The sequence below is a fragment of the Megalobrama amblycephala genome, linkage group LG2 (assembly GCF_018812025.1).
Source record: "Megalobrama amblycephala isolate DHTTF-2021 linkage group LG2, ASM1881202v1, whole genome shotgun sequence".
In the NCBI taxonomy this organism is placed as follows: domain Eukaryota; kingdom Metazoa; phylum Chordata; class Actinopteri; order Cypriniformes; family Xenocyprididae; genus Megalobrama; species Megalobrama amblycephala.
The window spans coordinates 57,648,754-57,663,098 of NC_063045.1; the positions used below are offsets into that span (position 1 = coordinate 57,648,754).

Consider the following 14,345-nt stretch of genomic DNA (forward strand, 5'->3'; position numbering starts at 1 on the left):
GAGTCACACAGTATAAGCTTTAAAAGCCTTATGATATCAAATTGTTACGATAGCAAACCTCAATATTTTAATGTGTAAAAACTAGTACCTTGTTGAGTTCTCGTGTTATATTCTCTTTGGTGTACTGCTCCTTTGGGTTCTTGAAGTCCAGAGCATCAATGGCAACAATCTGCCGATAACGTCTCTTCCATGTGTCCCTGTGAATGAATGACACAATTTACACATTTAATTATAGCTGTAAAACCAATGTTTTTGAAAAATTCAATACTTGTGAATTTTGTGCATTTGTCTTAAGTACCTACCGCTTTGTGAGATCAATGTATGGACCCACCCAAGAGAAGGTTTTGCTGTAGCCAGAAGTAATGTTGTACATCTGAGGCCCTGATGAGACATTAGAGATGAGATTATGATGAAGAAAATGTGATGTATCCATCATAACAATCAGTCTGAGACTGATGAATGTTTTACTTGTGTATGTATGTCAGCAAAGAGGTTACCATTTAAGTTTGGATGTAGCATGAAATTTACTGATATTTCTGTGACCGTGGAGCATAATGACATTTTTATTTTGCATTTAAAGGGATAGTTCATTAATTACTCACCATCATGTCGTTCCACACCCGTAAGACTTTCGTTCAACTTCGAAATACAAATTAAGATATTTTTGATGAAATCCAAAAGCTTTCTGACTCCTTCATAGACAGCAATTTAATTACCACTTTCAAGGCCCAGAAAGGTAGTAAAGACATCGTTAAAATAGTCCATGTGACTACAGTGTTTATGAAGTGATGAGAATACTTATTGTGCACAAAAAAAAAAAAAACTTTATTCAACAATCTCTTCATTTTCCTGTCGACGTAGTGAATGCAGTGCATCGCGTCTAAGTTCTACGTCAGAGCGCTGAATCATTATTGGTCGGCTCCTGTGCCAACATCACACACATACATCTGATGTTCACGTGTACAGTGTCGGCAAATACCCAAATTTCATCAAAAATATCTTAATTTGAGTTCTGAAGATGAACAAAGGTCTTATGGGTTTGGGACGACATGAGGGGGAGTAATTAATGACAGAACCTTTTAACTAACCCTATAAATGTATGTATTTGGCAAAGAGACTTCCATCACATTCAAGGAATCAATTTTTGGATGAACAATTCCCCCCGCAGTACCTGTGATCTTTAGACACTCGTTATCAGCCAGTTTCTCTGTGAAGAGTCTGGCCACGATGAGCTCTGGACTCATGAGGAAGAGGATCTCCTCCTGAACCAGTCCTGACTTCAGCACTCCACCACCAATATATTTGCTGGCAAAGTCCACCTGTTCAGGACAACATGATGGAGGTGAAACTTATCTGAAGAACAGGTACAAAACTGTGATGTTTAGATGAAACTGACCTGGAGCATGCCTGTTCCCTCTATCTCAATGGATCCTTCTGAAGAGATGTGAAGGTTCTTCAGGGTTTCCTTCCGACTAAGTCCAACACAATCAGTAAGAGACGTGTATCAACTCACTTTAGTCTTTTAACTGTGTAATTAGTGCAACTTACTTCTTCCAGTCAGGGAGATGTTGTGACGGAATGCAAATCCTTTCAAAAGTAACCAGTCCATCTGGTTTTGATGCTGAAGAAGTCAAAGGACATTTGTTACACTGAATACAAAATAAACTCTGCTCATCCTTTGAAATATGTGCATGCGTTCAAACGTTTGGGGATCAGTATGTTTTTTTTTTTTTTTTTAATAAACAGTTATTCAGCCAGGACACATTAAATTGGTCAAAAGTGACAGTAAAGACATTTATAATGTTACAAAGTGCTGTTCTTTTGATCTTTCTATTCATCAAAGAATCCAGAAAAAAAATCTATCATGGTTTTCACAAAAAATATTAAAAGTTTTTAACATTGTTAAAACTGCTTTTAACATTGATAATAATAAGAAATGTTTCTTGAGCAGCAAGAACTGAATATTGAATGATTTCTGAAGGATCACGTGACACTGAAGACTGGAGTAATGATGCTGAAAATTCAGCTTTGGCAACAGGAATAAATTAAAATTTAAAATATATTACAAAAAAAAACGTATTTTAAATTGTAATAATATTTCACAGTATTAGCGTTTTTACTGTTTTTGATTGAATAAATGCAGCCTTGGTGAGCAGAAGAGACTTCTCCAAAAAACATTAAATATCATACAGACCCCAAACTGTACAGTAGTCGTGTGTTCAGCATGTTCTTAGTACCTGAATCTTGATGAGGACTTTCATTTGTCACTGTGTCGAAGTAATGGAATATGGCTCTCAGTTTCTCTGCCTGTAGGGCTGATTTCGCTGAGTCATTCCGGCTACCAAACAGGCTACAGCAAAAAAAAGAAAAAAAGATTTTATATTATATTTAACTGATGCAGCACCAGTATAATACAGTGGTGTCAGTCTAATGTGATCAGTGTAACACCTGCTGAAGTTAATGGTTGGGTAGTTGGCGTATTCTGAACCAGGACTAGTGTCGTTCCTGTGAGGGAAGGTGCAGAAGAAGGCGTTTGCTAACAGACAGGAAATCTGCTGCTGAGACATTGTTATGGCCTGGTTCTGCTGCTGTCGCAGTAGAGGAATGGGCTAGAGACAAGAGAGTACAGATTTAAAAATACATACAGCAACCTTGCATTAAAAATACTTGTATAAGCAATGCAATTAATCTAAATATGTTTATTTTCTCTGGTCCAGTGGGACATTATTATAGTCTGACAAATGGTGGACACTGTAAAAAAAAAAAAAAATGTGTGTTTCAAGCACCTAGCACTTAAACCCTATTGTAATTGTTAAAATTTCCAAGGATCAGCATTCTCACCTAAAAGGTCAAGCAAACCAAACTGTAATAGTGGAGACTTGAATCTTTGAGGGCTGGTAGTGCTAACACCGTCTACTACAACGTCACCAAGGCTCGTCCCGATCGGCCTGACGGGGGCGCTACAACGGTCAAAAGTACATAATGGCTCGTCACTCCTAAATCGTTAAGCGTAGGCTCAAGTGTCTTATACATTGGAATCCTTGGCTCAAGATAGACGAGATGATTCGCTGGTCATTGTAGCAAAATTTTCAGGTATTTTGGATTTTTTGAAAAACCTACTTTTGCGAACTAGTCCTATGTTTTTGACCCGATCGAAACCAAATCAGTGCAACAAGATTCTCTGGAGTCTGATTGTCAATAATTATCAAAAAAAAAAAATGAAATTTCGATTCACGGCAGAGATGTTCACGAGTCTTTTATCTGGAGTCCGAGTCAAGTCTAAAGTCTTTAAGCTGGAGTCCGAGTCAAGTCTGAAGTCTTTATCACTGAAGTCTGAGTCAAGTCTGAAGTCTTTATCACTGAAGTCTGAGTCAAGTCTGGAATCTTTTGTCAGGAGTCCGAGTCGAGTCTCGAGTCATTCAAAAAAAAAAAAAATCTGATAATCAAAGTCAATCTTTCTATAATCTGTTTTATTTAAAATTAAGGTCCTGTGATGTAAGGGATAATGTACATCCAGTTTGTTGCTTTATAATCCATTACAATGTACAAAACAATTGTTCTGGCAAAGAGTAGTCATTTTCAATACAGTTGCTAAACGGACACAAGATGGCGCCAGTGAGTCACGGTTTGTTATACAGCAGATTGTTATACAGCTTCGTTGTTATTGACAACAGTCATTATCAGAAAATATCAAACCTCGGAATGTTTCAGAATGTCAATTGAAAACTCTACACATGCTGAATGTGATACATTAAAATATGAGCTTTAAGTAATAAATGGATTAACATCTCTTTCTATCTCTCTCTCTTATGGACACACATTAAGAAATAGAAAAGCTGCAAATAATACGAAGATTTGATAAAACGTAGGTTTAAAGGCTAGATTTCTTTTTGTTCATATTTTACCAGGCTGGGAATTCAAAAGAGCCATGCAGCTACACCACAGAGTAACGTTAGCTAGTTTTGTGACTGAGTTAATGTGACTAACCTTTGTGGATGCAATGTCTCATAAAATTTGATGATGTTGTTCCGGTGTCTTTAATTGTTTTCCCACATTCTGTGCGTCTAGCTGATCTGACGTGATAATAAACCCAAACGAAAGAACATATGGCACGGTGGCTCTAGTCATGTTGCATGGGACTCTTATTATGACATTTCGGAGTTTATGCGCACAGACATACGTAATCAAATTCTATGACAAGAGTCCAATCTACCACGACACGCAAGGAAATATATGTGACGCAGATATTATAAAACCATTTAAACACAACACAAATTCTTTATTTATTATATCAGTAGTTATGGGTAAAAGACTTGAGTCGTTTTTAAAATATTCCGAGTCTTTTGTCATTTCAGGTCGAGTCCGAGTCTGAAGTCTGTTAAAATGCGACTCGAGTGCGACTCGAGTCCGAGTCTCTAACTCGAGTGCCTATCTCTGATTCACGGTCTTTCAAAGTGGGCGGAGATACTTTTACTAAAATGGCTATAACTCGACACACCTATGTAAGAGCTCATTCTGTGGTCACATGACAAAGGATAGGCGACTGGCCACTTGGTGGCGCTATAACAGGGAAAAAAACATGAAAATGGCTATAATTACTTCACCGTAAGTCCGATCGACTTGAAAATTGGCAAGTGGTGTCTTTGTCTGAGGTGCCATAACTCTTTATGAGGACATTGAAGCATCTCAAAAAACATGTCCGCCATCGACCAATGAAATTTGAGCATCTATCAGACAAGGTTAACGGAGGCCGATCGGAACGGAACTTGCTGGGCCTGTTTGATTCTAATTCTAACGAAATCGGACACCAGGAGCACCTTGCATTTTTCACGTGCGTAAAGGATCGTGTATTGCACAATTTTTCACATGCGCGCACAACATTCATGCCACATGGTAGAGCTTCTCATTCTGAACAACTTTGCCTCTAGGACCGCCGCTGTCCATCGTTCGTTAAATATTGAAGATTATTTCCAAAACCAACTTTGGCAAACTAGTCCTAGGTTTTTGGCTCGACCTTGATAACTGTAAAAAAGCTTTAGAAACCATATATTTCCTATGGTAAATTTCCTGTATTGGCTGTAAATGGTCTTCTACATCTATGATCTAAGTGGTTACATGCCTGCTAAATATAATATAACACCTTTTTATTGCATGTGCCTAAAGGCCTTAAAGCGCTTGAACCCCGATAATTGCTAGCGATGGCTATATTTTTTTTGGTCGTGTATGGTAGTTGCTCATCAGATTGAGCCCAATGAAATCTTGCATAAAAGCCAAGACAGACTTTAAGGCTGATTCTATGATCTTAGTAATCTCAGAGAAAGCAACACAACTGATAAAATGTGAATGCAATGTAATGTAAATGTAATATGGTGATGATTTACAGTGTTAACAGGACATTTGCATTCATTCTGTTATCTTTATTCACACTTTAAATTTAAATGCTACTGAAAAAAAAAACAAGCAAGTCCTTGCAGTACTGTCTTGCTGCGGAAAAGAGGGAATTCATGCTCATTAATCGGATTGAACTTTAACTTCTCATGGTACAATATTAATGTGAAAGGAAAATTAATAATGTGATTTATGTTGCATTTCATATAAACATTTTTCAACAGAACTTCTCAAAGACTTTCATTTTTCCATATGACAAAATAAATTCACAAACTTTGTCTCAGACTACAAAATCACACAATGTGTACCAGGTTTTGCTAATGTTACTTTCAATGCTAATACTTCGAGATTCTTAATTAACACAAGTGTCTGTGGAAAGAAGGAACCTGTAACATACCTGTTGAATGAGATCAGGTAAATCAAGTGCCAGTTTGGCCATCTTTGGGATCACCAGATGGAGATTATTGTCCATTGCGTGTACGTTCTATAGAGGAATGACACACATCTGTCATCAGTTTGTATTTTCACACTAACATTTATCTTTCCTCTGATTTGGAGAAGGCTTCACTAACCCGACCATAATAATAGAGTGCATCAAATGTCCATTTGTCCTTGTTGCTGGAATTGTACGACATTATTGCGGACTACAAGTAGACAATAGACAGATAACAGCAGGTCACATCATGATTAACACACCTCAGCTAGTGTAAATGACATTGTTTAGTGCTGCAGTACCTGAATATCCCCAATAGAGAAACTTCCTTTGGTGAGTCTGTTCAACGCTTGACGAGTGGTGTCCCAGCGAGAGGGTGATCCACGGGACTTCTGGTGGGATGCAGGCCGTGGTTATGGGAATAATATTTACTCCCTTTCTATTTTGATAAGCTACTTAGCTCTCCACATAGAAATGGTGATGATTTTTAGAGAGAGAGAGAGATTTGTTTGAAAAGCATTCTGGATGGTCATACTTACATACAGATGTGGTAACTTCACATGGTTGGCATCCCAAACGTGTTTCCCTTGATAAGTGACAATTAGACCCCTTTGGAAACATGGTATCTGCTCAAACAAGCCAGAAACATGAATTATGACTCAATTAATATTCATAGCACGTGGAAAGATTGGAATACAAGAACTGAGGATGAAATTACATGATTCTTACATCTATCAGAATTGTATGTCCTTTCATTGAAATTGGCTGGTTAAGCTCTTTGCTGAAATCTTCCATTCCCTTGAGCTTCTTGATGGGATATGTTGGTCCCAGGTCTATCACACACTTTGGTCTTGTTGCTGAGCTGAAAGCATCTGAAGTGTCCATAGGTTCACTTTGAGAGGGCCGGTTTGAGGCCCTGCAGTCTTCAGATGCACTATATGAGGGTGTGTTTTGGGCCTTTTTGTCTCTGTACTCATCAGATGTGGATTTTTTGTCCTCTTTCTGTGCATTCTCAAAAGATGCAACCATTTTTTCTACTCTTCCTTCACCACTAGTCTCACTAGATGTTGACGGTTTTTTATTCATTGTGCCCCCAGTCTCATTAGATGTGGTCTGGCTTGTGGCCCCTTTGCCTGCAGGATCGGTCTGTGAGCGCTGGTTTCGTGGTTCTCCTCTTGATGAATGATCAACAGTGTTTCCATTTGTATGAGTGAGGCATTCCCTCACTTGATCGCTGTTGTGGTGCGACATCTAATGCCAAAATAAAACAAAAACATCAGAATAATAAAACAGATTTAAAAACTATGTATAGTTTTAACAAAATTTTTAAGTGAATGGCTTTTTAAACGAAAAGTTTTTAAACTAATCATTGACAAAAGAATGGCACAAAAACTTGCCGCAGCACTTTCCTAAACATTCACTTTTCAAAATGCACGTGTACATTTTTCTGATCCTTGATGCGATCGCGGGCAGCAACGCAAAGTTGATTCTGAGATAGTTTGATCTAATATTTGATGTTTTTTAAAATGTTGTTGATTTAAGTAGCAAATAAGAATCCATTAAATTAATGTTTGTATTTTCAGACAAAGGTCTTCTTAATGATTTTCAGTTTTGTTCAAGGTAATTCAAGCAACAGTTTTTCAATAACGGAAGAATATGTAAAAGTATGGTATTTGGGGTAAAAAGTGCCCCTGCTGTTGGGCCAAAAGGCACAGTAATTAACATGATAATGAATAGATGGCTGACTTTTCCATTTGTTGACATGACATGGTTAGATTCACATAGCAAATATCATATATCAAATTGGGTATCCATCTTAGAGATAAAGATATATTTATAATGAAACAATCATATTTTAAAATATATTAATCATATCATAATAAAATATCATTTATTGTTACTACTGTAATTCTATATTAAATAGGCTATTATGGGATCTCATTCAATGCTTTCAGAATCTTTACTTTTTAAAATAGTTTTGTTTCTGTATTTCTGTGTTTTTAAAATCTATTTTTATATTTTTATATATAAAATATATATATGTTTGTTTGTTTATTAAGTTTTTACGCCATGTTAGCATCATGACTATTTACATGACAAAAGAGGTCAGTATCATCCATAAAATTTATATTATATAAAGCATTTCAACTTAACATAAGACAGAAAATCTAAAATACTTTCAGGTGGTACATTTTCAAATATTCCATGCAAACATGTTTCTGAATAAAAGCGTTTTCTAGCAACATCATAAAAATTACAATTTAACAGAATATGCTTGATAGTCAAAGGAACTTTACATGAAAGACATAGAGGAGGAACTTCGCCTATTAATAAAAACCCATGGGTAAGTCTTGAGTGCCCCAGTCTACACCTAGTAAAGACAACTTGATCATGTCTTGATTTTATAAAATATATATCAAATAGGCCTATTTTAATGGAAATGGATTATTTTATTTATCAAAATAAACAGAAAATAGTACAAACTTTGCTAAAGTTATTCTTCTGAACAACTATTAACCTAGTCATTATTAAAAACATATTATTTTAGCTAAAATATTTGTATGATTACTGTGTGCCTTTTACCCCATGTGTGAGATAAAAAGCCCCCCTCACCACCTCATACATTTATAAGATTTTTAAACAAAATTAACCACTTTATGATTTTTTTTTCACACAAAATCTGTTGCTCCATCAATGTCCAATACAAACATATATATTTTTCCTGCAATCATATACTTTGAGAGTAGTGAAAAGCACAATTTTTCTTAAGGTGTGCCTTTAGCCCCGTTGTACCCTACATGAGGGGTAACTATAACAACAATGCGAAAGTTTTACATTGACATTATCGGGCGGCACGTCGCTAAAACATGATGATATTGTAAATCTGTAAACTTCGCTGTGTTTAAAACGTGTTTTTTATAACTGATAACTGATATTAAAAATATATATATTATTACTTTAAAAAATCGCTTCTTAATTCGATTCGGATTTTATTATTTTTTTATGGTAAATATGATTACATGGTAAACCTTTACGGTAACAAAATAAATGTTTTGAGAACGTGTAAGCGTACGTAATAACGTTAGTAGCTGACGTAGTGTAAATAAAACTCAGTCAACTCCGATAGGGAATATGCTGAAATAGCCTAGTACATCTCGTCTCTTTCCTTCGTTTAAATAAAAAGGCCTACTTAGTTATATACATTATGCAGTGCTTTAATGTTTTGTGCTGTAGCTCTTTCACTTTCGATTTTCTCAACTGCGCGTTCAGTCAAATGCACTGTTGTTATAGAGACCACAATGTAACTTCCGCGAAGTTCTACGAATGATCAGGTGAGACAGAACGTGCAGAAAATGGAACATCTACTCACTTGTTCGGTGGTGTCAGTCCGTGTTGTTATCGTCCAGTGTCTATGATTGCTTGTGATGACTTGAGGCAACAGAACGAAAGTGAACGCGCAGGAATGAAATCTTGAGCTGGTGGCACTTCCTGAGAACTGCAGTACGTGATGCAAAAACACCAGAACCATTTATTCATGTATATTAATAAATATTAAATTCAGTCATAGTGTTTCCTGTTGTAAACCGCTTCATAACAGAGAGCCCTTTATTAGTAATCTCATCTTTCTTCACATGACTACTGCAGTTTGTCTTCTTTAAAGGGATAGTTCACCCAAAAATTGAAATTCTGTAATTTACTCATCCTCAAGTTTTTCCAAACCTGTATGATTTTCAGAGGTGTAAAGAGTACCTAAAAACCATACTTGAGTAAAAGTACTAATACCTTACGTCGAAAATGACTCCACTACAAGTTACAAGTAACCAATTCCAATACGACTTGGGTAAAAGTCTTAAAGGTGCCCTAGAACCAGTTTTTACAAGATGTAATATAAGTCTAAGGTGTCCCCTGAATGTGTCTGTGAAGTTTCAGCTCGAATACCCCATAGATTTTTTTAAATTTTTTTAACTGCCTATTTTGGGGCATCATTAACTATGCACCGATTCAGCGCGCAGCCCCTTTAAATCGCTCGCTCCCTGCTCCTCGAGCTCTCGACTATAATACAGTGTATTTACAAAGTTCACACAGCTAATATAACCCTCAAAATGGATCTTTACAAGATGTTCGTCATGCATACTGAATGCATGCGTCGGATCATGTGAGTATAGTATTTATTTGGATGTTTACATTTGATTCTGAATGAGTTTGAGGCTATGCTCCGTGGCTAAAGCTAACATTACACACTGTTGGAGAGATTTATAAAGAATGAAGATGTGTTTGTGCATTATACAGACTGCAAGTGTTTAAAAATGAAAATAGCGACGGCTCTGTGAATATAGTAATAAACGATAGTGACTTTAACCACATTTAACAGTACATTAGCAACATGCTAATGAAACATTTAGAAAGACAATTTACAAATATCACTAAAAATATCATGTAATCATGGATCATGTCAGTTATTATCACTCCATCTGCCATTTTTTGCTATTGTTCTTGCTTGCTTACCTAGTCTGATGATTCAGCTGTTCACAGATCCAGACGTTAATACTGGCTGCCCTTGTCTAATGCCTTGAACATGAGCTGGCACATGCAAATATTGGGGGCGTACATATTAATGATCCCTGTTACGTAACAGTCGGTGTTATGTTGAGATTCGCCTGTTTTTCGGAGGTCTTATAAACAAATGAGATTTACACAAGAAGGAGGAAACAATGGAGTTTGAAACTCAATGTATGTCTTTTCCATGTACTGAACTCTTGTTATTCAACTATGCCAAGATAAATTCAATTTTTTGATTCTAGGGCACCTTTAAAGTATTTAAGTGTTTTACTCATGCTGAATGTAGGCTACTAGTCCTGAGAGACTGCCGGTGAAAATAAGAAACAATTGATTTGTAAGACGAGAAATCAAGTTTATTTTCTAAAATCAAAATAAAACTGAACTCCTCAATGTTGCAATAAATCAAGGTCGACATAATCTTTTAAACGTCTACAAACTCTCAAGTCTCAGTTGAGCTCAAGTGCACAGAGAGGTCATAAGTAAACCAATATCCTTCAAAACAGTCTTGTCAATATAGCGGATAAATAAAACAATGTTAAGTAAAATTAAATAGCCAAAGTCTACTGTATGTGCTGGTTTATCACCAGCTGCAGTCATTTCCTCATCTATTAAATAAAACATCTGCGATCAGAAACTACCTACTAATGCACTCACATTCACATAAAGTAGCCTTGCTGACAAGTTTTGGGTGAGTAAAGGCAAAACGCACAAGACATAGTACCTTCAATGCCCTTAGATGGCGATATCGCTTCTTTATAGCAGAAATAAACTGCTGCAGAAAAAGTTAGGTGTCATGAAAAATGTAATTTGTAATTGCATTACTCATCACAAATGTAGTGGAGTAAAAAGTACATTTACTTGCTCAAAAATGTAGTCAAGTAGAGAGTAAAAGCTGCCAATATATCTGATACTCAGTACAACAAAAAAAGCAGCAATAAAGGTACTTAAGTACAGTAACTAATTACATTTACACAAGTACTTTACACCTCTGATGATTTTTTTCTTCTGCTGAACACAAAATAAGATATTTTGAAGAATATGGAAATCCAAACAGTTGATGGACCCTGATTGAGCATCCTTAATCTGTACAAACTGTTTTCTATAAATGAAATGGGATGAAAACCAAAGAAGTGCATTGTCAGCTACTCCAGTGCAAGCCAATCTAATAATAATGAATGACTAATGTTGTTAAAGGCAGCACTAATAGGCTACCTAGAAGAATAAAGATAGACAAGTGCTTAAGTGTTTTACTTGTACTGAATGTTGGCTCAAAGATGCATTAGACAAGACTATCAATATACTCAAAATATAAGGAGCAATTTACTTCCTTCTTACAGGAAACCAAATCATCAGAGTATTATGAGCAAAATGTGATCATCACACTGCAGTTCATTGATGTATAGAGAACAACATAGGAAACAGTACACATTACTGTGCTACACCAGAATTTAAGACATGATATTATTGATACAGACTCACTGAGGCCGATCTTTTATTAATTCATTAATCCATAGAATCATCCATAAAGGCATTTTAAAAGAAGATGAAATGGAACAGTATTAAAATCAGAAAAGAAGCCCATAAAGAGAATTCGTACATAAGCATTTGTTTTATCTAGATGATATTGAGCTTTATTAAGAGAGTGAGAGTCCACAGTGCTCCTGGTGGGCAAAATGCAGGAGATATGTTGAGATTATTTGCAAAACTATAAGAATCCTCATACTGTCAAACTGGTTACTTTTGTTACCCTATATCATTATACTCAATCCCCTCATCACATCTCTTGCAAGGTAAATACTTCATTAAAGGTGCTAAAGAGGATGTTTTGTTTTATACATTTTTGCAATATTACTTGAAACTCTCTTTACTAACTGATAAAAGACTATTTATTAGGTGCATTGAAAGTAATAATATAATATACATCATCTGTGCACGAGGTAGGGCCTTAAAAACATCAGCCAATCGTTTACGCGATCATCGCGTAAACGATTGGCCCTCTGGCTTGTCAATCACTGCCATGACGTTCCTTGTGAGAGACGAGCGTGGCTGCGCGCTCCAGTAACTTTCCACACTCCACAGGCGCCGCATGCAATGTTTTTGTCTGGAGACAGGAGTAACAACTGCAGATTATGAGTTACCTGCGGTGAGTCCGACATAATGAATCCACTAACACGACACAGCGAATGCCGGTGGTAAACACTTGTGTTCCAATACTCGTGCACGAGTTTTGGGAGGCGTTCCTTTGAAATGAGCTGTGAAGGAGGGGGGTTGTTCTTACGCATGCGCTCATTTCAAAAACTCAGTAACAGTTTTTGGATTCTCAGTCGACGAAAAAATCCTCTCTATCACCTTTAAATACTTGATTATTCTGATCCTTCAGAGTTCAGCTTTACATAGGAATGAAATGAAATGAAAATTAGCCCAAGCTTTACTCACCCTCAAGCCATCCTAGGTGTATGTGACTTTCTTCTTTCTAATGAACACAATCAGAGATATATTAATAAATATCGTGACGTGTCCAAGCTTTATAATAGCACTTTAAACAGGACGAGTATGAAGCTCAAGAAAGTGCATCCATCCATCATGTCTCTTTGAGGTTAATAAAGGCCTTCTGAAGCGAAACAATGCATTTGTGTAAGAAAAATATCCAGATTTAACAAGTTACGAAGTAAAATATCTAGCTTCAGTATTCAACTTATGAAAAAAACGTAACTGACGTTGTGTTAGTTATGCATTTTCGTAATTTGAATATGGAAGGCATAGGACGTAGCATAAGCGTTTTGAACTGCGTTAGTTTTACACTCTTCATAAGTATAATACAGAAGGTGGTCTGGCAGAAGCTAGATATTTTACTTTATAACTTGTTAAATATGGATATATTTTTTCTTACACAAATGCATCGCTTTACTTCAGAAGGACTTTGTTAACCCCCTGGAGCTGTGTGGAGTATGTTAATGATGGATGGATGAACTTAAGCTTCATACTTGTTTGTCTTGTTCACTGCCATTATAAAGATTGGACACGTCAGGATATTTATTAATATAACTCAGATTGTGTTCATCAGAAACAAGAAAGTCATATACACCTAGGATGGCTTGGATGAGATGGACTCACAACATGATGGAGGTGAAACTTATCTGAAGAACAGGTACAAAACTGTGATGTTTAGATGAGACTGACCTGTAGCATGCCTGTTCCCTCTTTCTCAATGGATCCTTCTGAAGAGATGTGAAGGTTCTTCAGGGTTTCCTTCCGACTAAGTCAAACACAATCAGTAAGAGACGTGTATCAACTCACTTTAGTCTTTTAACTGTGTAATTAGTGCAACTTACTTCTTCCAGTTAGGGAGCTGTGATGACGGAATGCAAATCCTTTCAAAAGTAACCAGTCCATCTGGTTTTGATGCTGAAGAAGTCAAAGGACATTTGTTAAACTGAATACAAAATAAATACCTTGCTCATCCTTTGAAATATGTGCATGGTTCAAATGTTTGGGATCAGTATTTTTAAAATAAATAAATAAACATTGATTAATCGAGGATTAAATTGGTCATAAGTTACAGTAAAGACATTTATAATGTTACAAAATGGGTTATATTTCAAATAAATGCTGTTCTTTTGATCTTTTTATTCATCTTGAAAAAAAATATTTCATGGTTTCCATAAGAAAATTAAGATGTGCAACTATTTTTAACATTGATAATAAGAAATGTTTCTTGACTAGCAAATCAGCATATTAGAATGATTTCTATATTACTGTTTTTTACTGTATTTTGATAAATAAATGTAGTCCTGGTGAGCATAAGATACATAAAAAAAAATCTTACTGACCCCAAACGTTTGAGCAGTAGTGTTAACCTGATTATGCCAAGTGCAACATGTTTCTGGATCAACATCTTTGTTGAACCTGGAACAGCGTTCCAGTCAACCAATCAGATTGGGGGACAAATTTACAGTTTATGTCA

At 36.1% G+C, this 14,345-nt stretch overlaps 1 protein-coding gene across 1 annotated transcript in view; it reads right to left on the reverse strand.

Moving 5' to 3' along the window:
* pargl (poly (ADP-ribose) glycohydrolase, like) overlaps positions 1 to 13,805 on the reverse strand; it is a 15,407-nt gene extending 1,602 nt beyond the window's left edge. Inside the window, exons 1-15 of the mRNA XM_048181179.1 lie at positions 13,714 to 13,805; positions 13,562 to 13,637; positions 9,192 to 9,317; positions 6,551 to 7,072; positions 6,361 to 6,447; positions 6,124 to 6,210; positions 5,961 to 6,032; positions 5,786 to 5,872; positions 2,449 to 2,609; positions 2,238 to 2,350; positions 1,549 to 1,621; positions 1,397 to 1,472; positions 1,172 to 1,319; positions 303 to 381; positions 89 to 197 (exon numbers count right to left, since the gene is read on the reverse strand). Coding sequence (XP_048037136.1) covers positions 89 to 197; positions 303 to 381; positions 1,172 to 1,319; positions 1,397 to 1,472; positions 1,549 to 1,621; positions 2,238 to 2,350; positions 2,449 to 2,609; positions 5,786 to 5,872; positions 5,961 to 6,032; positions 6,124 to 6,210; positions 6,361 to 6,447; positions 6,551 to 7,072; positions 9,192 to 9,317; positions 13,562 to 13,570 — 1,749 coding nt within the window. The 5' untranslated portion in view covers positions 13,571 to 13,637; positions 13,714 to 13,805. The remainder of the gene's footprint in view (positions 1 to 88; positions 198 to 302; positions 382 to 1,171; positions 1,320 to 1,396; positions 1,473 to 1,548; positions 1,622 to 2,237; positions 2,351 to 2,448; positions 2,610 to 5,785; positions 5,873 to 5,960; positions 6,033 to 6,123; positions 6,211 to 6,360; positions 6,448 to 6,550; positions 7,073 to 9,191; positions 9,318 to 13,561; positions 13,638 to 13,713) is intronic.
* Positions 13,806 to 14,345: the final 540 nt, after the last annotated feature.